Genomic DNA, 26752 nt, shown 5'->3' with positions numbered 1-26752 from the left:
TTTAATTTTGGATTCTGATTTTTCTCTTTCCTAATTCCAGTCATCTGTGTTTTATCACAGAAAATCTAGGATGCTCATTCTCAGCGTCACCACCTTCCATGATTTACACTGCACAAAACTTTGCTTCATTTTTTCTCTCTCTTTTAACATGCCTGTATTAAACTAGTATTTTTTCTGGACCATTTTTTGGCTGTCCTTTTTGACTAAGACTTCTATAATTTTTCATGCCAGGAACTGATCTACACTTGTCTGTTTCTGCTATAAAACTCCCTAACCAGTCTCATCCACATGTTGGCCAGCTTTCTGTTGTCAGCTTATGTTCTTCAGGAAATAGATTATATCTGTCTATGCTTCAAAGAAAGACCAGGTCCTTAGGTTAACTTGCACAATGGGACTGCATACAGGCCAAATTCACAGATTTTGTAAGAGTTAAGGCAAGATACAATCTGCACTAAAATTAGTTGCTGCTTCAGTAAATGGTATTCTTCTTTGTGCTCTACCACATCAAGTTAATGCTAAGATGACAATTAGGAACCTGACTATTTATGTGCAAGTTCTCCAAAGCTGGAACCGATAGCTTTGCTTATCCTTCTGATAAACAGCTGAAGTAGATAATTGTTCACATAGCAAGCACTATTTTTATTAATCAAAACAAGATAACCTCTGCTTAACTTTAGAAAAAGGACTCATAGGTTGACTTAATCATTGCTGATACATATGGGAACAAGAAGGTCTCATCTTCTCTAACAAAAGAATAATGTATTTAGGGATGGCAGAATAAGCACAGAATGGACATTACTCAGTGCAGGCTCATCATAAACTCTAGAAAGCACCATCTCAAGAATTATTTTTAAAAACCACTCTGCAATATTTACTAAGGAGCTTTTCTATCAAGAGATTAACTTCAAATTAACACAGGCTATATTAATATGAAACACAATTCTCATACATCTTGTATATTTATAGGCTCTATAAAAGCTAATCTGAAAAAAAAAACCACCAAATTTAAAGTCTGTAACCATGTAAAAACAGTGTCTGTATTTTTGTGCACTGAATGGTCCATCCATCAAACCCATACTGCACCAACTTGGAGACTAAGATATGATATAAATGTTGGGTTGCTGCTGTCGATTTTCGCTAAGCAGAATTTCAGGACTGAGTTTGAGCAAAGTAAGTGGAATTCATACAAAGACAGAAGGAAAATAAATACAGCCCCAACTGTAATCAGACCAATGTCAAAAGTGCTAATCCTGCGTAAAATTGCAGTTGCCAACCATGCAATTTGTATTTTGATAAAATCACATTTTCCATGTGAACTGAGACCAAGCAAAGACAGAGGCACAGAATTGCTTTCATGCCAAATCAAAACAATGATACTTGTAGGAATGTGCTATGCATATGGCAGTACAACCAGGGAAAAGCAACCATATTTTTTAAATGAGCACAATTTCAAAATACTAAACCTGTAAAAGAGGTGAAAATTGACTTTAAACAAAGTTTGATGAATTGACATATGGCAAATTAACAAAACTAGACTTGTGTCTTAGTTTTTTTTCTAGGTTGCCATTCTGTCTACACCTAGACTGAGGGGGGGGAAAAAAAAGTATTCTCTTTATACATTCAAAATCCAGCAGTTTGAAAGTAGTAAATTGAAAATTATAATCAATCAAAAAGTGCTCACTCTCTAGAAGGCTACAGAGTTAAGGTTATGGGATTATGACGAATTTGTGTGCCCTAAAGCAGAAAACAGATTGCTATAGTTGTAAGAATAAAAGTAATTATTCAACCTATTGTAACATCTTTTAACTCAGCTGCTTTTTATAACAGACTTTAATTACATCAAATTATACTACTGTGACCAAAATTACATAAAAATCTTAGAGGATTATTCTTCTAAGCTAGCATTAAAAGGTAATGCAATAAATCAATTGCAACAATAATCTTTTTAACGAGCCATGCTGCAAAATGTTAGCATGCTTTAAGAGAACAAAAGGATCATGTTTACAGTGAGAAAATAAAACCAGACCATGGAAAAAAAATCTAAAGAGAGCCACAGGTGAACAATTGTGAATACATATTATTATACAGAAGTGTTCTGCTCAAAAAAAAAGAGGAAAAATACAATAAAGAGCTTTCCCAAACAGAAGACACTTACACATGTAATGTATGACAGTTTAATTGAACACCAGCTTCATACACACACTAGAGTAACTGGAATACACTGGGATAGCATTGTTTTGCTGTCCCTAATAACCAAGCCAACAAGCTTTTGTTAATTTCCTGTTCCTCTTGTGTATAATTAAAAACATCTGTCTCTCTTTTAATGAACGTGAATTCACTGTTATCAATTCTGACTGCAAGCAACTCACTCCTGTATCAAAGGGCCTGATATTGAACTCGGTGGATTGAACTCAGGATCAGGTTCAAGTTTAATTCACTGTAGAAATCACTGAAATTACTAGATCCCATTTCTTCTTCAAATTTACTTCTGAGTCATTCAAAGAATCAGAAGATGTGCATGATCTCTCCCCACATTCCTAAATCTAGCAATATAAGCTACCTCTTAAAACTGTGTATCAACATGCTTTATAAATTATTAGCAGGGGAGCTCTGGAGCTACAGGGTACTTGCACTAAATAAAACTGGAGTTCAGTATGACCTGAACATCAGTGAGCAGAAGATAATACTCTCAGCAAAGAAAGATTGCCAGATGATGACTTGAAGAGAAGAACATTAATTTAGCCAAAGTCTGTATGGCAAATAATCTTTTATTACACCAACTAATAACATGAACACAAGATTATTTTTTTTTTCAAGTTTGGAATAGAAACAGCAAACTTCACAGCTACTTTGAGAATACCTGCTTTGAGTTAAATTTGATCATGGTAATAGCAAGACATTGGAGAAAGTGATCTTCTCTGGCAGAGCAGCAGCAAGTCATGACAATGGCTCAGGTGAAAAGAACAACAGTTTCCACAACACAAAGGAAAAAAGGTAGAAATCATCTGTAGAACAGACTTTTGCTGAAAATAGATCACTATGAAACTATAACACTTAGGTATTTCTATCAAGGCTGAGATGTTCATGTTTAATAAAGTTGTGAAACCTCTGGAAAAGATTTTTTAAGGCAGCAATCATATTGAGGTAGAACTCAATTAAATCACAACTGGCAGCTCAGTAAACAGAAAAATATAGAGTACTTTAACAACAACCACTTATTCCTAAAGACACTTCTTGACAGGAAGTGGCAAAGGGTTCAGTTTTGAAAGCCTGGCTCTGAATTCTGTGCTCTTTTTTATCTTTTGCAGTTAGAGCATCAGACAAATGAGAAAAGAGGGAAAAAAAGTTGAGATACAATTTCTGACAAATCTACAGGCTATAAACAAATCACATACTTATGAGGGCAGTTGAGATGTATAGGCATGGGAAAGAGCTTTTATTTTTTTTTACTGCAAAAGTTGTGGATAAACACTCTCACAGGGTAAAACCTATGCAGAGAGGAACATTAATGCAGATTTTAAAGCTGAATTAAAGAAGATGAACAAAAAGTATTTACTAATATATTAGCTTTAAATTATCAATTACATATGAAGAAGTTCCTACCAAACTTGAAAACCCATTTAGACTCTGTGAATGGGTTCAGAAGATTCTGACTGTAAACCACATATATGAGTGCTGACATAACATGTGGAAGAAACTTAAAGCATCACCATGATTTCACCACACCTGAGACTGCCATGTCTGCCTCCCACCAACCCCAGGGTACAGCTAAACACTGCTCTGCGTAATTACATCTACACTGCTGCTCAGATTTCTGGCAGTGTATCCTAGGGCTTTTACCACTCCACTAGTTTGAGTCATTCACAGAAATATTTTACAGTCTACAAAAGAAGAACTTGGCTGCTTGTCTCTGAATTACCATACACTGTCAACACATTTAACCAATCACTTCCTGCCCTGTATGCAGTTTGGCTAGTACTGGCTACAGCTTATAAAAACAATCACAGACCTGCCCATAATAAATGAATCCACTGGTTTTGCTTCTGGCTGTATACTTGGGGCAGGGGGGGAGAAAGAAAAGAAAAAAAAAAAAGATGTAGATAGGAGCATGGTAATTTTGAATGCAAAAACAGTAGCAGAGCTCAGAATAAATTTTTTTCCCTTTGATATTGATTTCCCAATTCCTTTCAATTTCAGGACCACTAGCGAAGAGTTGGGACTACATCCTCATGCAGATGCAGGATGTTTAGCAATGGCTCTGGTAATATCTGTTTAAGAATCAGTGTGATATTGTGGGTTAACCCCAGTCAGCAAGCATTTCTTCTGCACCTGAAATAATAGGCTTTGAAGGAAGTGCCCTAACAAATGACCCTGAGGCTACCACGGTAGCAAATGGATACCTCAGCTACAAAGGGCACCTCGTGTTATGCAAAGTTTGGCTGAACATAGACAAGTTCATAGACATTAAGGAGAGGCGAATCAACAGTGTGCACTGCCAAAAACCTGAAGACATCTACTGTCTACATGTTTAGTCAGAAAGCAGCCTTATTGCTCCCAGTCTCTATGTTTGGCAATGGGCCATCTGAGCCCTGCTAATTTAGGGGACCTTCACCAATTGCTATAGTTCACAAAATCATATCCTGATTTCAGAATATCTGCCAGAAGAAGGCACACAATTATAAATTCAGTAGATAGACAGCAAGTGTTTGATCAGCTGGTTAAAAATTAGATCTTAAAAGCTGTTTGATACCAACATGCCATCTGTCTTGACACGGCATACTGGAGCCTGTGCTGTGCAAGAGCAGACACAAGATTTTACTGCTTCAGACACAACTATCATCATGAAGGCTAGGCGAAGGAATTAAGGGAAATAATGCCTGCCTTGTAAATCCACTCTTTATATCACTTTAACAGATATGTGGAATGGCTGTAAAGAGGCTGTGACACAATGAATGTTGCTGTGAAGTGTTTTCAGTGTTTTCACTATCTTCTGCAATGAAATCTCATCTAGTGAACCCCCTCCTCTGCCAATCTCCTAGAGGTGTTTCTGGAAATACTCCACTTATATACACACTTCCCAAGTCTTTCTCCTGAAGTTTGTCACAGTGGTAAGTGTACCAGAATCTTGACCTGAGCAACATCTTTTAAAATACTGGCTAAAAACACATCATGGGACATGGAATATTAAGTTCAACTGCTATATAAATGTATGTATAAATTACCAGATAAAGTCCACTACACGAGAAATCATTAAAAGGGAAGATTTGAGTTTATCTTGGAATAAAAGAGTGTTCTAGAAAAAGAACTGTTCTCACTGCAAAATGAACAAGTTACTGCCTGAGTTAAAGCAATACCAGATTTTTAACCTTACCCTCAAACCAGGCGTTTCTGTGCACTGACAAAACAAAATTAAACTAAAACCCATATAACTCTGAATTAACTCTGCAATGGAGAAATATCCAGTGGTTAAACAGAGCACAAGAATCTCAGATCAGGTTCCAACATTTGAGTATTTTGATTACTACAGATCAAAATTAAATTGATGTTTTTCCCCTCCATTTAAATAAAATAGAAATTACGTATTTTATTGGTTTCAAGAAGAAAACCACTCTGTTATGAATCTGTGAGAACAGGAGAAACGTTTTTTAAAAGTTTAATTTGAGAATAGATATAAACCTATGGAAAACAAGGATGTTAAAAATCACATGTATACCAAGTTAGGTACCCATTAAAACAGAGGCTCATGATCTTGACTTTTCCTACTTTCTTTCTGTGTATTAGCCACTTTTTTACATTTTACAAACTGTAGCTGCAGTAAAATACAGCATTTATCATACAAATAAGTAAAAAACTGCCACAAGAGATGTTTTCCATGTTTCAGATCCTCAGCTTTGAAGCATTCCTTTCCAGCCTCATTTAGTTAATGATCGGCTGCAGTTTGCTCTTCAGCTGCACAACTTTTAACAATTACCACAAACCCAAATTGCATTTTTGGCTTTAAGATCCTCAAACTCTTTATGATTAATGATTCTTGTCTTTTGAATCTTCCTATGCTATGCTGGACCTTGTTCTCACCAATAGGGAAGGGCTGGTCACCAACGTGAGGCTCAGGGATAACCTTGGATGCAGTGACCACGAAGCAATAGAATTTAAGATCCTCAGGGCAACTAGGAGGACGTATCCCAAGTTTGCAACCCTAGATTTTAGGCATGCAGACTTTGATCACTTCAGGGATCTGCTGGCCAAAGTATCATGGGACAAAGCCCTAGAAGGAAGACGGTCCCAGGACAGCTGGTCAGTATTCAAGGATCACCTTCTCCATGCCCAGGAGCAAAGTATACCCACAAAATGGAAAGCAGGAAAGAATGCCAGGAGACCTTCCTGGATGAGCAAGGAGCTCCTGGACATGCTGGCACACAAAAAGAAACTCTACAAGGAGTGGAAGAGAGGACAGCTGGAATGGGGGGCATATAAGGAAGCTGCCTGAGCAGCAAGAAACCTGGTTAGAAAAGCTAAAGCTCAGTTATAATTAAATCTGGCCAGGGAGATCAAGGGGAACAGAAAAATTCCTATAGGTATATAATGGTAAAAAGAAGAATAGGGAAGGTGGGGGCCCCCTCAGAAAGGAAACAGGTGAGTTGGTGACGAGTGACATGGAGAAGGCTGAGGTTCTCAATGACTTTTTTAGCTCAGTCTTCACTGGCAAGGGCCCCAGCCAAACTCCCACAATAAGGGAAGACAACAGCAGAGACTAGAAGAAGGAACTGCCCATGGTGAGTGAAGATCAGGTTAATAGATGAAGGCCGAGCAACTGACATAATTTACCTGAACCTGAGCAAAGCTTTCAACACTGTCCCACACCACATCCTGGTCTCCTAGCTGGTGCAGTATGGGTTTGATGGATGGACCATTCAGTGGATAAAGAACCGGCTTGATGGCTGCACCCAAAAAATGGCTGTCAACGGGTCCATGTCCAAGTGGAGGCCAGTTACAAGTGGAGTCCCTCAGGGATCAGTACTGGGACCAGTCTTGTTTAACAGATTTGTTGGTGACATGGACAGTGGCATTGAGCACAGCCTCAGCAGGTTTGCTGTCAACACCAAGCTGTGTGATGCTGCAGACATCCTGGAGGGAAGGGATCCATCCAGAGGGACCTTGACAGGCTGGAAAGGTGGGCCCATGCCAACCTCATGAGGTTCAACAAGACCAAGTGCAAGAGGAGACTCAGGGGTGACCTTATTACTCTCTACAACTACCTGAAGGGAGGTTGTAGACAGACGGATGTTGGTCTCTTCTCCCAGGCGGCCAGTACCAGAACAAGAGGACACAGTCTCAGGCTGCGCCAGGGGAGGTTCAGGCTGGATGTTAGGAAAAAGTTCTATACAGAGAGAGTGATTGCCCATTGGAATGGGCTGCCTGGGGAGGTGGTGGAGTCGCCATCACTGGAGGTTTTCAGGAGAAGACTTGATGGGGTGCTTGGTGCCGTGGGTTAGTTGTTTGGGTGGTGTTGGATTGGTTGATGGGTTGGACGCAATGATCTTGAAGGTCTCTTCCAACCTGGTTTATTCTATGTATTCTATGTATTCTATCCTGCATTTGGGTCGGGGCAATCCCAGGCACTGATATAGGCTGGGCAGAGACTGGATTGAGAGCAGCCCTGAAGAAAAGGACTTGGGGGTGCTAGTGGATGAGGAGCTCAGTATGAGCCACTGGTGTGCACTTGCAGCCCAGAAAGACACAGGAACAGGTTGCCCAAGGGGATGGTAGAAGCCTCATCCCTGGAGGTTTTTAAGGCCAGGCTGGATGTGGCTCTGGGCAACTTGATCTAGTGCAAGGTGTCCCTGCCCATGGCATGGGGATTGAAGCTAGATGATCCTCAAGGTCCTTCCAACCCTAACAATTCTATGATTCTATGATATAAAAGTCAACCTGAAGCATGAGAGATACTACCATATTTTCTACATAAACCAAAGGAGGCAAATCTGCTGCATAAGGTATTTTGGTTATTATTCTTAGTGATTATTGGAATAAAATTAATCCAAGTCACATCCAGTAAAAACAACAACACTTGATTAAATGTTCCAAGTTTAAGCCTCAAAGCTTAGCAGAGAAAGAATTTTAAAGGAATGCAATATACTTCAAAAATGTTTGATCAAATCAGTGGTTTCATGCACATGTCTAGAAGCCAACAGAAGTAAGGCAATAGATTATACAAACTACTATATCAACATTAACTTGATGACGGAGATCTCAACATCTATGACTTGTCTCAGTGTCACTTACTTCTTCCTACCTCAAATATAATTGCTTTAAATACTTATTTATTCATGCAACCTTTCTTAGGCTAACTAGTTACCTCCTACAGTTCTGTTAGACTAAATTCTGATGCAACCAAGTATTTTCTATAATTGTTTTTGCTTAGTTCATGTCATTTGGGAATTAGCATAAGCTAAAGATTGTGTTCAAGCAAACAGAGCATAGCTATGTGTATTACATTGTTGTAACTAGTTATCTTGTAAAAATGAATTTATTTATTCCACTTGGTTTTCACAGGATTAATACACTTACTAGATAAAAGCTCTTCTAAACAGTCACAAGACTTCTTAATGGTGTCTTTGTCATTAGCTTTAGCAGATTACACTAGAAAAGCTGTTTGCAGTCCTTTTCTAATATGAAAACTTTCAAAATTAATGGTTTTGCCATCCAAAATCAAACTCAAAACTAGTAAACTCTGAGATTACTTTCTCAGATTTTAAGGTACCTCCTTTAATCTGAAGACTTCAAATAAAACTAATTACTTCACTTAAAGTGCATATGCAAATTCTTTCCCTTCCCTGTGGTGCCATTGCTACCTGCACGGACATCAAGCTTTAAAATGAAATTAGGGGCAATTCTGGCAGTAGTATTGTTCCCATTGCAAGAAAACAGAACAATTAGGAAAATACTTTTTTTTCCTCTCAAACTTTCCCTTTTCTGCAAGATTTTTCTGAGGTTAGTCCCTCATTATTCAGCCACATGCCATCTCTTTTCTCACCACTTTTGCTGCTTTTGACCTGGCAGTTATGCCAGCCAACACCACCCACCTGGGTCCATTTTCTTTAAGTGGAGAAGTATTTCAATTTGACTAGACCCCTCCCAGTCAAATTCCCTTTCTATCACAATATACATGGCAAGGCATTTGCTGTCCAGATGCAGATACAAAAGACAACTGTTTACTTCCACCTTACACTAATTACTATTGATGTGACATTTAACACGTATCTTGAAAGTGCTCAAAGCTGAACAGTAAACAATGACAAGACTGAGAGGACTACTTCTATACATGACCTACTTATTTTTGTCTCCCAGTAAACCAGCATACTTAATCAACAGATAGCTTGTGATGTACTGTAACCAGCAAGTGCTATTTTGCAGGCTGTTTCTCACCAGTCCTCCCACACTGATATGAAAAGTAACATAATTTTCTGCCCACTAGAATCAGAAACCAGTCACTTGCATGACTCCATCCATTTTGTTGTTGCAGCTATTAGAGAGAAATAAACATATAACAAAAATCTATCACCAAACAAGTAGCTGTAACTTCCATTCATTGTGGCAGTCTAAAGCAATGGAAAAAGAGCAACTTTTGTTTCCTTTTTTAAAAAATTGTGGTCAATTTCCAAGCTATGCAAATACTAGGGGTTAATTTTGGTTTTGACATACAAAATGCCTACACTTCTTTACCTTTCAATCATATGAGAGAAAGCAAATAAGCAGGAACATGGCCTGCAAGAGTCTGCTGTAAGTCAAATAAAATGTAAAACTCGAAACCATCATTTGCACACTTTCTACAAGGCTTAGGGAAATGTGAAGAAAGCCATTACATTTCTTAAAAGACACAACATTTTATACATAAAAGAGGTATTTCTTTAAAAGAACACTTTTTTTTTCCCCAAAAAAAGTCAGCATGTTCAACGAAATCACTGCACATTTGCATAAATTTATTTCATACCTGTGTGACCAAAAGGTTTACTAATTTCTGCAGGTGTTTAGGGCAATCAGTTGATGGTTTTTGTAAAACATTTATTTCCTTTACAAATACCAACTTATTTATTATTTCAAAGTCATATAATTCCACATAGACAAAAGATTATTTTTTCCTCTTAATATTCATAATGTTCTTAATGTTGCTTGGTTGCATGGTTTAGTTGATTAGGTGGGTTGGGTGATAGGTTGGATGCGATGATCTTGAAGGTCTCTTCCAACCTGGTTTATTCTATTCTATTCATAAGAAAATTTGGAGTTTGGCTGTTAATTTTGCACCAAAAAAAGTCTAGGGTTTGGTAGCACATAGAAATCCTAGTTATAGACACAGTTGTAGCTGTATCTCTGCATGCAGAACTTAAAATCTAGTTTAGGTTTTCCCTGTTGTCTTTTTAAAAGCAATTCACTCTATTTTTGGCTAGAGAAAATTCCTAACATTTTTTCCTCCTGAACACTAAGTTTCTATGCAAAATCCTCCTACCAACTTCAAGAAAACCAGTACCTGAATCCAGCATCTCTTTCTCTTTTGTGTTACATGCACATATTTGAACAGTTTCATGACAACTTTAGGAGGCTTTACATGCACAATACTTTACCAATGTGGTAGAGAAGAGGGATATGGACATGGCTGGAACATGTCCAGAGAAGGGCCAGGAGGATGATCAGAGAGCTGAAACACCTCTCCTGTGAGGACAGACTGAAAGAGTTGGGGCTGTTCAGTCTGGAGAAAAGAAGGCTCCAAGGTGACCTTATTGTGGTGTTCCAGTATCTGAAGGGGGCTACAAGAAGGCTGGGGAGGGACTTCCTAGGATAACAGGGAGTGATAGGACTAGGGGGGATGGAATGAAGCTGGAGGTGGGGAGATTCATACTGGAAGTGAGGAAGAAGTTCTTCACCGTGAGAGTGGTGAAACCCTAGAATGGGTTGTCCAGGGAGGTGGTTGAGGCCCCATCTCTGGAGGTGTTTAAGACCAGGCTGGATGAGGCTCTGGCCAGCCTGATCTAGAGTTGGGTGTCCCTGCCCATGGCAGGGGGAGTTGGAACTAGATGATCCTTGTGGTCCCTTCCAACTCTGACTGATTCTATGATTCTATGATCTATTTCACAGCAGGTACAAAACAGCATGTTATGAAGATCTGAAACATAGATTAAATTGTGTTTTAAAGGTTCATTTTACCTCTCGAATTAAAAAAAGTTAAATAATAACCAAACTATTTGAAGCTGGTTTAATGCATGACACTACATATAAGTTCATAAAGCAGTAGTTACATTTTCTCAGTCAGGAAAGACTGACAGAAAATCAGAACTAATTACAATGATTTAACTCTTCTCAGCAAATGCAGCAAAAGTTTTCTTTTTAGACGACATTAACCTTTTTTCTTACCTTTTAAAATTTGAATCAGTTATTGTACTTTTTTCTTAGCTTCAGTTATTAATGGCATAATGGTTTATTGTGATTTTTAACACCATTTTTGTTTAATTTATTCACTGATAAAAATGATATGTTAAGAACCTCTCAAAAGATCCAACAAGTCTTTAACCTACACATTCCAGCATGACCTTGTGAAGCTCTGGATAGTTGGGCACATGAAAACAAACTTGGATATTTAGTGCATTATACCCTTGTGAGATTTGCAGAAGTCTTAATGCAGTTCCAGTGGCTGCAGTTCAACACATACAACAAAAAGTGTAGTAGAAAAAAAACCCCAACATGTATTTTAATGCCTTTAGGTATACCAATTTTCTCTGCAGAGCTTCACAATTTAGTTCTGAACAAGCAAACACAAGCAAACAAATTCAGATAAAATCTTCTCTGTATCTAACAGTAACATTATCTAAACCATGTTTTTTTCTGACTGAGATTTCTTTCCCCCCACCAAAGAAAAATGCTCTCAGAAGACACCGCTATCAATGTGGTTGAGTCAAAAGGTGTGCGTCTGTGCTTTACTCCAAAACATCACAGGAAACAGGAATTGAAATGATGACAGGAGTGCAGGGAAAGAGAGAAAACCTAGTGAAAAAGCATCATATCTATCTTCTTTCAAGAAGATTGGAACACTTTATTTTAAAAAAAGCTGAAAACAGTCATGAAATCTCCTGTACCGAGTCCATGAGAAACAAAGGATGGAAATATTTAACTGCTGTACATTCATAAGAAGCAACTGAATGTACTTTCAGCCTCAAATTGTATTTCTAGTTCTTTTATCGTTGCTTTGGTATTATGTGGGCAAAAGATTTTAAGTTCATGCTTGAAAAAATTTCACTGGTAATTTACATACTTCAGAATTGTTGTATGAAACAACTCTTTCTAAAGTGAATACTTAAAACATTAGAAAGCTGTGTCAATATGAAACTTCTTCAATAAAAACTAAAATTGTGCACGACCGAAAACTCTCACCTCAACTTGATTTTCTAGGAAATGTTTGCATCCTTTTACCTCAAATCAAAGTCAAAACACAAAACAACCTACCAAACACAGGGTCTGAGTTGAATGTATTCTTTTAATATTTGGGAAACTAATGAAGATATTTTTCCCTCCATTTCTTGTACTCCTGCTAGGCATCTGACACTGGTTACTAGTGACCAAATAAATGGATTAAAACCATTACTATTTTGCAATTAACACAGATGCGCCTGATATCAGGGTTGGGGTTGGGTTTTTTATGTCTTTTTTTGGGTGTTTTTTTTTCCCCACTGCTGCTGAAATCACTGAGGTGGAAATAAAGGTGTTGACAACCAGTACAATCTTTCTATTGCAATGAGATGCCATCTCTTTGAATGGTGAATGTTCGTCATAGCCTTATAGCTAACAGCCAGGTTAGCTGGGAGGGTTTACACATGAAAGACATTCCTTTTGCAGAATTAAATGCTATGAACATTCATTCAAGTTACATATGCCAGGTTAAAAAAAAAAAAAATGGAAAAAAAAGAGCAAATACAGGTGTTTATTCATTACCAAATAGTAGCAACCCAGTGCTTTTATGTGATGCTATGACTCATGCCATTCACAAAGGAAAACAAAACCAAAAACACTGCCTTAAGAATCCACAAAACACAAACTAGTTACCAGGTATAAATTTGCATACTGAAGACCCAAGAACAAAAGCTTGTTAAACACCAGCAGTGGATTTCTGTTCAAAAAAATAATTACCTGGTTCTGGTACTATGAAAAACTGATTATAGCTGACATTCATATTATGTCCAGCTTTTTTAGTAGCAATCACTTATTTTTGTAGAATAAGAGACAAAGGAATGTCCCACAACTCAGTTTAATATCAGAATAATTGCCACATGAACCAAATAAATGCAAAGAATAACTGAATTATATTTATATTGCATTCCATTTCAAACATATTCAAATAAAAACACGCACTTAAGACTGAGAGAAGACTTTGTATTTCATATTGTTTGTATTAAATCTTTGCTTCATTTTCTATGTAGCAATAGTTTTAAGTGTCCTTAAAGGACTATCAGTAAATGTAGACATCATAGACCTGATATTAGACTAGAAACCTCCCACCCAATCCACTTCTAACTCTGCAGATAAAGCTCACACGTTTTTAACTACCTGCATATAAGCAGAACTGGTTGCTATGGGGCACAGAAATGCAAATCTTACCAGCAAATATTTCCTCCATTGAATCTTAGATTCCTTCTAAAATGCCAGAAGAGCGGATACTTCCAATGCTACACAAAGTCAGCACGCTGCACTTGTTCAAACTAACAGTCAGGCAACAGCTGCTCAGTTTAAAGCTACAATCTGTGTCAAAATGCATAACTGACATACCCTGAGTAAGCCATGAAGAAGACATGCATTTGGCTGGCTCACTGAAAGGTCAGGTTACCCACCTCTCCAGCTAAAACACTGGGATTCCAACGGAAGGAAGTTTAGAAATTAGGGACAAGCATACACCGTGCTAACACTAAAAGCATTTGATTTTGACAGCAGAGTTATAAACAAGAGCAATTTAAATGCTGTTGGATTTTTGTCTTTAAATATATTAAGAAATAAGTTAGCCTACACCCAAGCTTTTCTACTAGTTATATTTATATCACTGTTGTTTAAACAGGCCAAAAGTAATAAACTGAGTTAAGTTTTGTTTTAGGAAACTTCAGCTGAAACATTCCAAAAACTGCAACATGGGATTCTTTATTAGCAAATGCCCTACCTTCACGGACATGACACCCTCTGCACTAGAGTCTCTAATAAAAGGTAACAGCATTAGCTTTAGCGGGACAAAAGGACTATGATGACTTAGGCAACTTTCTTTGAGAGGGAAGTAAGATGAAAACCTCCCTTAGGCTTCCAGAATTTTGATTAACCATAAAGAAATTAAAAATAGAGTCTCAGAAAGATACCATAGCCTTTCAGGCAGCATCTATGTTCATAAACGAAGTAGACACCAGAACTCTGCCTTGATCCCAACAGCCGTTAATATCAGGCTGGCACTTTTTATCACTTCTTTTTTTGCACTCTAACCTCAGCCTTGTCTACATACAGTTTACATTGCTTTTATAAGCAGCAGGACTACACCAGGGAAAAGTTAGTTACAAAAGTTACTAGAGTACACAAGTGTGAAAAACAATACACAGCCACAAGAAATCTTTCTCCATTTCCCCAGAAAGTCTCAAAGTGTGATCCATGCAGAACTGGAATGTGAGCAGTACACTCAGAGTCATGTTGTTTATACAGGGAATACACGTTTTGTCTGAAAAACCTCTACTGGAGGAACCATGATGGGATCCAGCCAACACCCCATTATTTTTTCATTGACAACACTAGCCTATTATTTCTTAGTTGGAAAAAAATGACAATTTAGTGTTGCTTCCAACTTCCAGATGAAATCAGTATGCTTAGATCGCTGAAGAATTTGTGTTAATTAACATGGGAATACAGTATGGAATCTTAACAATTAATTTTTTATTTTTATATCCATGTTATTAATGTTTTCTCCCCAAAAAATAATAATAAAAAAAAAATCCATCAGGTTAAACATTTCTTGTCATTACAGGTCAATACTAAAGACTTTTCCACTAAGAATAAATGCAAATATCTGAAAATATAAAGAAATAACCCAGAATGTTCTTGATTCTACTAAGGAAACTGTACTATGTATCTTTGAATTTAACCCAAGAAATATTGTGTCTGGATATAAATAAAACAGCATTATCCTACAAAGTTGGTTTTTCCTTCTAACTTGTTTCCTAGAAACTTCAAGGGAATCTTGAGGTCCTTGGGGTTTTTTTGCTTAAGATTGACAGGCTAGCATAAACACACTGACAAAGTTCCATTCTACACTTCAAAAGTTCCCATGGATACTACTTATACAGGGCCCATTCAAACAAAATTTCAGACTTTATAATAATAAACAATAACAAACAGTTCAAGAATTAACTCTCTGCACTGAGAATCCTATTCAACTTTTTTTTCCTAAAGAATAATTACTCTTCATTAAAACAATTAAGAAGTTTGATTTTAAAACTGCACAAACTTCAGTTCTCTCAGCCTTCATCAACAGATATTAGTATGTCTTTCATTCCCTTCCTTGCAACAAAGTTCTAATACCACAATCAGATTTGTTCTATGAATTTAAAATCTTTTTTTCTGTTGGTGGACTACCATCAAAGATATTGCTGTAAGCAGAGACTCAGCAGTATCCCAAACTCCCACACAGTATTATTGAATTAAGACCTACATAAAGCCATGCAAAACTCCATTCTGTTTCTTAACTACTTAGCTCTATACACTGGTGAGGATATCTAGATCCACACAAATGTGTACCATGAGTATGATACCTGTTATGTCCAAAGGAACAATTCTGTAGATGAATCTTTTTTCACATAGTTAACTTCAATCTAATGTCTGTATCAATTCCATATCTTTTAATCTTACAGTAATAAACCTTACTGAACTCAGAAAATGGACTTCAAGAAAAGCTATGCTGGCAGAGCTTAATTCTTTGTGCCTACAATGAATTAAACATGTTAGATTAAAGGAAGTTTCTGTTAAATTAACGTTGGCAAAGATCTTCCTAAGTCCTTCTCCTGCTGCCCTTGCTGCGACCAACCTGGTTGCAACCAGGTTGACCAGAGGGTGAGAGGTCTGGGAGACTGACCACAGTGATCTTTCCTTCCTGCCAGTTTAGAGAGACAACCATCATAGCCAGCTCCAGATGGTCTTAGGTATCCCTTGACTACAGCTCTCCTCCCAAATCTTTCTCCTTCATTCTGTCATCTCAGCCTTGATCGGTGCTTCCTGACATGTCACTTTTAGTTCTTCCCCTAACCAGATGACCTGCACTTGCTCCTGTCTTCCTGACCTACTCCCCAGAGCCAATAGAGCAGCATGAAATCCTTGATTTCCTTACTCACACCCTTGCCTCGGGTCATATTATCTACTTACTGTCTGATGTATCTTCTGGATTTGACTTCCTCTCCCACAGTGTGTTATCTGACACATCTTCTTACCTTAGATTCTCAGTCAGAGACATGTTACATCTTTTTCTTGTTTGAATCTCAGCTCTATTCGGCTTTACTATAGATAGCCTTAAATCTTCAGCCCAAACACACACAGCTCAGCTAAATCATACTGGCCTTCCTAAATCTGTGAACATAAGACCTGTTATTGCCTATGACTCTGGCATATAACTGTCAGTCAATTGCCCCAGCTTCAGGGATCCTGGAATTTCCCTGATATTGTAACAATAAGTCTTGTGCAAAGGGTACAAGAAACAGCAGTGGGAAAAGCCACAGAGTCTTGTGTCAGTTGCTGCCCAACTTTTGCTGATGGCAGAGTCTGATTACAGAAAAGGGGTAATCTCTGAATACTGAGGGATGTATGAAGCAGGTTTTCTTAAGACCAATACAGTCTGCCTCCACTTTCATGACAAATCAGTTTCTTTCTGTTCTTGGCCAAATATGCTGTTGCCTACTTAAGTTCTGAGTGAACTTTCTCCGGAAGAGGGACAACAGTGATCAATGGTGTAGTCTGATTTATATCACTTAAGAAAGCAGTCTCAGACTTGCACAGTTTTTAAAGACACTAAAGTGAAAAGAATACTGATACAAAATGTTTGAAGTTTGCTCCATCCTCAGAAACCTTTTTTTACTTTCACTTATTTCCCACCCCCCACCCCCCCCCCGTTAGATTACAAAGGTACAGAATTTATCTTTGGAGGAGGGAGGACCATACAGGGGGGCAGGGAAGGGAGGGTATAAGATTCTTTCCAACAATTACTCTGGATACAGGTATCAAATACAAAGCACAAACATTTTCTCATACTCTGGTTCCTTCTTTAAGATTAAAAAAGACCCCAAACATTTTTTTTTCCTGCATGTAGACACCACATGTCCTGTGACAATGATTCAATCTTCAAATATGGTTCCAGTGAAAGTTCTGTCCCATTCACAACTATGAACAAACCTTCTGTAACAATCAATTTGCAAGAAACAGAACAGGCTGAGAAGCAGGATTTCCCTTCTACAGCAGGAAATCTGGTTTCAATCCAAATCCCACTGAAGGACAGTCTCAAACCTTCTTACTAACCAGAAATTCTGAGTTACATGCAGAGGTGCTAAAACAGAGTAGCTGAAACATCTTCAGTGTTCATATGTGAAAATTATGCTCTGTGTAGTAACAAAGATGCTGACAAGGATGTGAATGTCACTAACCAACTGTGGGAACTCCAGACATCTGTGGTTCCCGGGAGTCTACTCTCAGACTGTCCCTGTGCTACCAGGACCAGAGTTGCAGATTCTCAGTTGGGAGCCTGACAGCAATGTGAGCCATTTGAGAGCTGGGCTTGCAGATTCACTGCTCCAGACACAAGAGGTGTCTCCTACAGAACATGTCCTATAGGAGTTTTTAAAGTCTCCCAGTCCCAAATCCATGTGACTGGGAATTCTGGCTTTGGACGTCTGTTATGTTTGGAAGCCTTCTCTGGAATGAACAACACTGATCTGGGCACAAGACTACCCTAACCCTGGGGACATCATTCAGGGTTCTTAGCTACAGAACAAAAACTTAGAACAGTTATTTCCTAGAATTGGAACACTTAAGACTGGAAGGTTCATTGCTCAGGTCACTAAATAACTTGTGAAGGACTGAACATGAAGAACTCGCAATGTGTTCCATGCTAGAGAGACATAAAATCAGGAGGCTGTCCCACAATCAGGGACTCTCTGCCTGCAGTATTCTTATTCCCAGGGCAGACATTACAAAAAATACCTAACTACAGAACACATAAAGGTTTTGAGAAGTCCTTTTAAATCAGGAAGGACAACCCTAATGAAAGTAATGGGCTTCTCTTTAAATGGACTCTGCAAAAGAGTGCTGAACTTTATCTCCAGGAATTGCAAACATTTTGAAAGAAAATTAGTGGAATGTTGTCTGGTCCAGAAGAGGTCCTCCAAACATAAATCCAACAGCCCTTGTGATCTTTTCAAGGCTGGCTGACACAGACCAGTTTTAATAAATAAGTTCACTTCTTGAAGCTTTTTTAGAACTTTCCTGAAAATCATTCCAAGTGCACTAATAATTACCATAGAATTTTCGTGGTCTGAACTGTGTCCTCAGTTTCATGGCTGTGCTGAAGCTTAATTTGTAGCAAGCTGAGGAACAATTTTACCTGGTGGAAGATATGTGGACCTAACTATCGCATTACACGTCCTTGGCACAAAACTGGATATAGTGTAACACAAGCAGTACAGCAGGTCTTCCGTAGCACTTTCACATGGTGCGTATCTACAAGGTAAAGATCTGTTGGAACTGGATCCACCACAAAAATAGTTTGCACTAATTACTTCCTACTAATTCACCACTTCTTTCAGCTTTTATTCACAAAGTTTTTTCGCTAATACAACATTTATAGGACACAAAGGAAGTTTGAGATCAAACTTCTGAGTGGCAGAACTGTAACTAGATAGTTCAACAATTACTTACACTTACGTAATAGTCCAAATTACTTTAGAAGATATTTTAAAATAAATTTACATTATCTTGTTTTTCATAATGCATTCTGGTTCCACCTATGCCAGTGCTATTGGTGTTCATATTTTCATTTGATAGTGGTTCTTTTTATTTATTTCAAGTAACCAATACATTTGCTGCCTTTGGGCATGCCCGCCTCTGAATAGCAAAGTATGGTGCAATGATACCGAAACTGCCACCATCTCAGTTAGTGCCATTACCAGAAAGGGTCCTATTTTGAAGGATTATTAACTAGGGCTGCCTATATTGTTTTCAAATAAGCAAAACAGGGTATTTCCCTGCATCATGAAAATACTCCACTTGAGGTCTGAATGAGTCAGCAACAGGTCAAGTGTCTCTACACAGCACTACCCTGCACAAACCAGATGTCTACAGTTGTTTTTTTCTGAAAGAAACTGCCATTACAACAGTGTTCTCCTATATTGCCATCAGGACATTATGCTTGGACCTTTGATTGTAGTATGATGGCTTCTTGCATTGCAAGTCCTATTTCAAGTACAATTTTAAGAGAAGAACTATAAGGACATGCTCTAATACGCAACTTTAAAACATAAATTATTAAATACAAAGACCTGAAAAACTATAACTTGAAGCTTTTATGGAACCAAGTTAACACTTGAAAGTCTATCCTGCCACAGCTCATGAAACACAGTAACAAGAAACATTTTACTGTTTTGATCAAGAACACTGAAACAGAATTAAGTGTCTTCCCTCCATTCTTCAGCAAGATAGAAGCATAGAATGCATTGGGTTGGAAGGGACCTTTAAAGGTCATCTAGTCTAACCTCCATGCAGTAAGCAAGGACATCCCCAACTAGATTGTGTTAGTCAGGGTCCAATCAAGCCTGACCTTGAATGTCTCCAGGAATGGGGCCTCCACCATAGAATACATAGAATACATAGAATAAACCAGGTTGGAAGAGACCTTCAAGATCATCGCGTCCAACCCATCACCAATCCAACACCGCCCAAGCAACTAACCCACAGCACCAAGCACCCTGTCAAGTCTTCTCCTAAAAACCTCCAGTGATGGCGACTCCACCACCTCCCCAGGCAGCCCATTCCAATGTGCAATCACTCTTTCTGTATAGAACTTTTTTCTAACATCCAGCCTGAACCTCCCCTGGCGCAGCCTGAGACTGTGTCCTCTTGTTCTGGTACTGCTTGCCTGGGAGAAGAGACCAACATCTGTCTGTCTACATGTACTTTGGCAGCCTGTTCCAGTGTTCCACCAGCCTTACAGTAAAGAACTTCTTCCTAATGTCCAATCTAAATATACCCTTCTCTAGTTCAAAACCATTGCACCTTGTTCTAGTGCTACAAGCCCTTGTAATTAGCCCCTTCTCAGCTTTCTTGTAGGCCCCACTCAGGTAATGGAAAACCACTATAAAGTTTCCCTTGAGCCTTCTCCAGGCTGAACAGGGGTATTAAATCACTGTGATATACCTAAATGTGAACCTACATACAGAAAATACCTCAATATTCTAAAGCTGCAGGACACCTCTTCCTCAATGGAGACTACTACAGTAAATAAAATCTCTATTGCCTACACAAGCTGCCTGAGGAATTGCAAATCAAGATCTTGGCTTTTATGCTCTCATATCCCTGGGTTCAGAATCCAACACCACCATATAATATGGACATCACAGTGATCCCCAAACCAGTGCAAAGCGTGCTGTTACACAAAGCACACATGCAGTCACAAGGTCAGACTCTATAAAAAGATACAACCATATTAGCATGTCAGTGAGCCTAAGGTAATTACTGCCGGTACTTCCAGTTTCAGAACTCGGTTGGAGCCTGCAGCTCTGCAGTGAGACTCGCCAGCTGGGCTTTTCAGGCACTGCAGTAACATGCCCATGGGAACCTGACATTTGTACTTGATCATGTGTGGGACACCAAAACTTTATGCTTTCTTGTCCCACTCTGCAGGAAGAAGGTTCACCGCACTGCACCACCAAGTACACGACACACTTCTTTCAACCTGGCTTTCCAGAGCTGCCACAGGAATGTAGGTGTTTATTTTACTAAAGTGCTCATCTCCCTAGAACAAGCAAAACCCAAACAAAATAAAATGGAAAAATCCTACCAAAATAGGGCACTGTATTGTACATATCCTTGTCTTTCACAGATGATGAAGGTACACGTAGTTTAGTAATGTTGCTCAACATAACATTGCTCAACATACGATTGAAATTCCCTCAGAAGCTACAGCTTGCCATCTGTACCTGTAGTATCAGTTTAGTGCCTCTCTTTGCCATTTGATTCACCCTAAGAGAGACTAATTAAACTTAGACAGGACCACTACTTGGGATAAAATAAGACAATCTGATCAGTCTGTAAAAGTGAGGTTAGTATCTGAACTAGTTAAGGACACTGAGAATTCTGTACTTTGTCATATTCCTGTAAAATATTGGGCATGCTGTAATAGCCACATACTTCAAGTCTATCACTGAGATATGACATTTTTTGTTACAGATGATGATAAATCCTGAAATCCTTGAGTACCTTAGGAAATATTCTAGGCATTAATTAAAAAGTAATATAAAAGGTAGTCACTAATTGTACCAAGAATGCCTTTGTCCTCTTTAGCTTCCAAAAGTGACCGAATTAAATCACAGCATGGAAACTTAGTACGTAACATCCACTCTCATTAGGCATTTTCCACACAGACTATACCCACATTATTTGAAATGATCCAATACTAGCAAGATGATAGGCCTGGGAGAAAACCAACAGTAAGTCAGTAATTAATTGAACATATTTACCACACACTGCTGACAGGTAGTTGTATAATGACAAAAATAATGACTGAGTATACACCTTGCTCGAGTCTTTAACCAAGTCAGCCCATAAACTTGAGTGTTTGGTGGATGAGAGAAACTACACAGAGGGACACCTCAACAACAATGGCCTAGGTATTAATTTTTGATGCAGACAGTAACATTTCTAAAAAAATCAAAGACCAAAACCATACAAAAAGGTGTCCATTCTGTAATAAGAATTCTTCCAGCTTTGCATGCATTTTTACATGATTAAACTAACATAGCTAGTCCTTAAGACAGTTATTGAAAATATGAAAATCTTTTCTATCTGTTAACTTCACTTATGAGTACATAAGTACACAATATTATATAGCATTATGTATTTTGCATTACACACTACACTTAAAAGTCAGCATGATTCAAAAATTCGTATCTTCCTTACCTTTAAGCATTGTTCTTCCAGTTGATCCTCCAAAGATATTCAAAAGACCACTTCTTGCTCCTAATGATGTAGTTGCTTCTAGTAAAGCACCAGTTATATAGTTAGAGAGTGCAGTTCTCTGTGAAGTGGCACGATACTGGCAGCAAGCACCTGTTACACATGGTTTGACGCAAAAACCATCACCCTTGCATATACAGTTTGTATCAAACGCTGGAAGATTTCTCAGAAGCTGAGGAAAACACTCAAAAATATCTTCTGCTCCTTCTTCTCTCACTGTATTGAATATCTGTAAAGAACACAAAGGCATGAACCATTAGTTCAGTTACTTAATAAACCGAATATCAAAATACTCCAAACTAGCATGACTTCTTGCAAACTTCAGCAGCCTCTGCAAAAAGGATCTGTGTTAAAATATTGCATTCACGCATTGAACCTGAAATATCTATGAATCCAGAATGGATCTGTGAAGCTTTTGAGTTGGGTTCCCAAATAGGCTATTTAAGAAAGAACTCTGCTTCCAAGCTATGGTTAAAAGCATTCTAATGAAAGCCATTTTAAGGATCACCACCAGACAAAAAAATGCCGCATCAATAGATCTAGTCAACATTTAAAATAAGGAATATACACAAAATTATTCTGCAGACTATTAACTCTATTGTACTTTCAGTGAAGTCTTACAGACATGAGTAGCAGAAAACCAGGTCTCCTCTGGGTTTGCACTTTTCCTTGCTGAGTGGAGTTTTGCAAACAGAAGTGGTTTTAATCACTGTGAGCAATCATTCAAAATGTTCTGGTGTCACGTTCATTGCATTACTTCCAGCCTCTGCACAGGTCCTCTATCTAATATTGGTTTAGTACTCTTTTTCCAATATTTGTGCTAACACACTAATGAACTTCAGCCTGTGGCTTAGCAACTAAGTAATGTTTGCTTATTTAAGAGTCTAATGATCAAAGAAAGAATCTGGAAGAAATCTTTTCATTTAGAATACAAAAAGAAACGTGACTCTTTGCGTTCTTGTTCGCTGACTTACTGATTGACATCAATAATTCATTTCAACAATCTGTGCTTTGCAATTACAAATTGTAAACTATCAGAACAAAAATGAGCGTAAAGAAAGTTACCAGAACAGGTGCTCAGATAATTTTCATGTGGTTGAACTCCATCAGTCCTTAGCTGTGCACAAGAAATAAGCTGATGTCTTAATCATCATTAAATGCTTTTTTTTTTTGTGATTAATGGCTTGTTGTTGCCATCCTTACTTATATATAAACAAAACACAGTTATCCATCAAAGTGGCAGAAATTGCATTCAGTCCTATGATGCAAGTACTCGTGTGCTCAAAGGGTAAGAAACTGTTTGCACAGTCTGTGCATGCCACACATTGGAGTCATTGTCACCCTCACCACAGGACATGTACGCGCCCAGCCATGTAACCAAGGAGTGAAGCGGCTCCCAGCATGGGGATCTGCGCACATATCCTCTTCTGCCTTACCACCTGAATTCACCCTGCCATGTAAGTGAGGTGGGTTCTAACACTCTGCTCTCATGAGGTATCTGACCCTCTACAAACAGAGATTGTGAACAATGATGTAATTTTTTCATCCATGTAAATTGAGAACTGCCAAAGCCTTGATTCAGCTGCTAAATGCAAAGTCTGGTAATTTTTTTTTGTATCACATTTATCTTTGCCATCAATCATAAAATCAAATAACGCAGTATTTAATGCGTGTTTCTTAGCTTAGCTTTAATTTTTCTATTAATAACTTATTGTAGAAAGCAAGTAAAGTTTTATTCAAGAGAGATTAGTTTATTCCCTCATGACATAGTTCAATTATTTCAAAAAGAGCAGACACTTATTAACAGAAAGTAAAAGTCTTTCACATGTTAACTATGACTTTCATAGCTCACTTCCATTAGAAAAATGGCTTCTGTGATTCACTACACAATGAAACGCTCTGGTTGTCTAGTTCACACTTTCTCCCAACCCTGCAAATTTTCCAAAATTTATTTGTTGAGGCTTCTAGAAATATTAAGCCTGCACTTGAGCCTCTTTATCTTCCTTCCTTTGGTATGCAATAGTTTATAGACTCTCAGACTCTCAGCAAGAACACTGCCCATCTCTACCTTTATTCAGAAAGAAAATGCACTCTTACAGCCTGGGTTATCTGGATAGAGTATATGCAGACCTTTTAATTGGCTATTTGCAAGGAAGAGTGGAATGTGCATATGACACACCTTTCCAAAAAGTATACAATAAAATTGCAACCCTCTCATGCATGGATTATGACTGTGTCACATCTAGCAGACTTTAGTCTTTTTAGCTTCTTTTTAAAAAAATATTTAGTTAATGAAAATAATTTAACTTCTCAAAACTGCAGCCACCTTCAAAAATATTTTTTAAATCAGGTTCTGCAACTTATAAAGTCATGTTCTGTTGAGTGCACGACTAAAGTTTCTTTCAGCTGCCAAAGCAAAGAAACCATTTGTTGACAGAAACAGGCGACAGTGTTTTGCTGGAGAGATTATACATAGAAAAATGGTGTTAATCTCTTTTGTATAAAGTAGACTTCAGGGCACGAGCTGCCTCCCAAAGACTCTGTACTTCATATAACATTTTAAAATACTGTCTGTTTTGATGTTTTAAAGCTCTGAATGTGTTACTTCTGCTGCACACCAATGAGGCTATAAAAATATAAGAGACTTAAAATATGAATACTTATAAGTAACTGCAAAGAACTGAAACAATCAGGATAGCAATATATCCCTCAAGTAGCTGACAGGGAAAATCACTTTTCAGTCAGATTGCACTAGACAACTGGGGAAACTTAATCTTGCCTGGGAGACAAAAAAAGTTTATTCCAAGCCAACATTCACAGTTTAGCCTGGCAGATGTAGTTACATTTACCTGTATCACTACCAAAGAATGGCTACCATAATTAAAAGTGAATGTGAGCCAAGAAGGATGTAATGCAGTAGTAAACTGACAGCTACCTATAAAAAACACAAGATTCACAAAGGCATAACACTAATTCACTTTTGCGTCCGTACCAAAATGAAGATTTCAAAGTCACTTGCAGTCAGATGTGGTCATGTCACATACTACATACAGAGCAGTATTTCACAAGATGCTGGGTACAATATATAGATCCAAAAGCAGTGTAATATTAATGTACTTCAAAACTAATCTAAAGTAGCGCAAAGTACCAACACCTAACAAGAAGGAATTTAGAGTGAACTTTCTTATCTATACCACTGTAATGAGCACACACATAAATGATAACATGTATATGCCATTACATTACTTAAAGATTTTACTTTAGTAAATAAACATATACATTTTGATAATTTTTCTTTCCTTTTTATTTTTCTCCCCCAAATAGTTTAAAAATAAGAAATAAGTTGAAACTGGAAACCCAAACACTCCAAAGCCAGTATACTATATCTTGGACAGCTTTTTACTTTCCTCTATTTTTAAACAGGAATGGTAAGGAAAATGATAAGGAAAATGGTAAGGAAAATGGTAAGGAAAATTGTAAGGAAAAAAAAATATATTATTTGAAACATAAATGTTTCCACTAGGGAGAAAAACATGTCCTCAACTGAAAAATAAAAACTAGAATTAAAATAAAGATTAAATTCAGGCAGAATTCCATCCTTGTATATTTACAACCAAGTCCATATTTGGAAAATAAATGGAAACAAACCAGGTTTTTTAGCTCTCGATAATGTATGCAATAAATCATTACAACTTTACTTTAAAAATCCCTCAGTTTTGCTTCTAGCAACTTAAAATGGTATCTGCAAGTTAACTTATTGATAACCTTTAGGCAAATAAACTTTCCTACAGTGACAATATTTTGTTAGGATGTTCTTTAAAAATAAATATTAGGACAAGTAACTCATGGTAGCCTTGAAACTATTCTGCAATGATCTCACTTAGAATCTTTTCTTCTATTTCTCTCTACAACTGCAAATTGCATTATGTCCCCTTCTACACACATATTACTGTAGGTTTACTACACAGAAACCTGAACAACATAGCCATTCTTAGCCCTATCGTCTATTGTTGCTGCACTGGAAATATTTGATATAGTAGTTCATAAAAATAATTCCTCCAACTTCTTACTTAAAGTTACATGTAACTCTTCCACCTGATTACTGTAAAGTATTATTTGTTTCTCTTTTAATATTTTTTTCTGCTGCAGCAGTTTAGGTTAGAATCTGGAAGGATGTCAGCACTCTGCAAAACATCTAAGTGCTGCTTGGCACATACGAAACCCCCAAATTGGAATTAAGAACAGACCAAATACTCTCAGGACATTAATTTCTCTAATATTGCCACGATTATACAGAATATGCATACAGAAGTTTACTGTAAAGAACAGCCATAAAAAATTATGCTTATTGCTATAAATATAATAGAAAATAGGCCCTAAAGGGGCTTTCATAATTCACTGCCCATGTGCAGCATTCCTGCAGCGTGAAGCCTTCATTTGTTGCATGTTTTTGAAGCAATTTTAAATGCCTGTAAAC

The 26752-nt window shown here is 37.7% G+C and overlaps 1 protein-coding gene across 3 annotated transcripts in view; it reads right to left on the bottom strand.

Moving 5' to 3' along the window:
• The window catches only part of PLCE1 (phospholipase C epsilon 1), a 120304-nt gene that overhangs the window by 55352 nt on the left and 38200 nt on the right, over nucleotides 1-26752 (bottom strand). For all 3 annotated transcript variants that reach the window (XM_054163386.1, XM_054163388.1, XM_054163387.1), the window contains exon 2: nucleotides 22219-22504. In XM_054163386.1, the coding sequence (XP_054019361.1) occupies nucleotides 22219-22504 (286 nt within the window). The remainder of the gene's footprint in view (nucleotides 1-22218; nucleotides 22505-26752) is intronic.

The sequence above is a fragment of the Dryobates pubescens genome, chromosome 8, assembly GCF_014839835.1.
Source record: "Dryobates pubescens isolate bDryPub1 chromosome 8, bDryPub1.pri, whole genome shotgun sequence".
Taxonomy (NCBI): domain Eukaryota; kingdom Metazoa; phylum Chordata; class Aves; order Piciformes; family Picidae; genus Dryobates; species Dryobates pubescens.
Note: the sequence above shows the minus strand (reverse complement) of the source record. Positions and strands in the feature narration are given on the sequence as shown.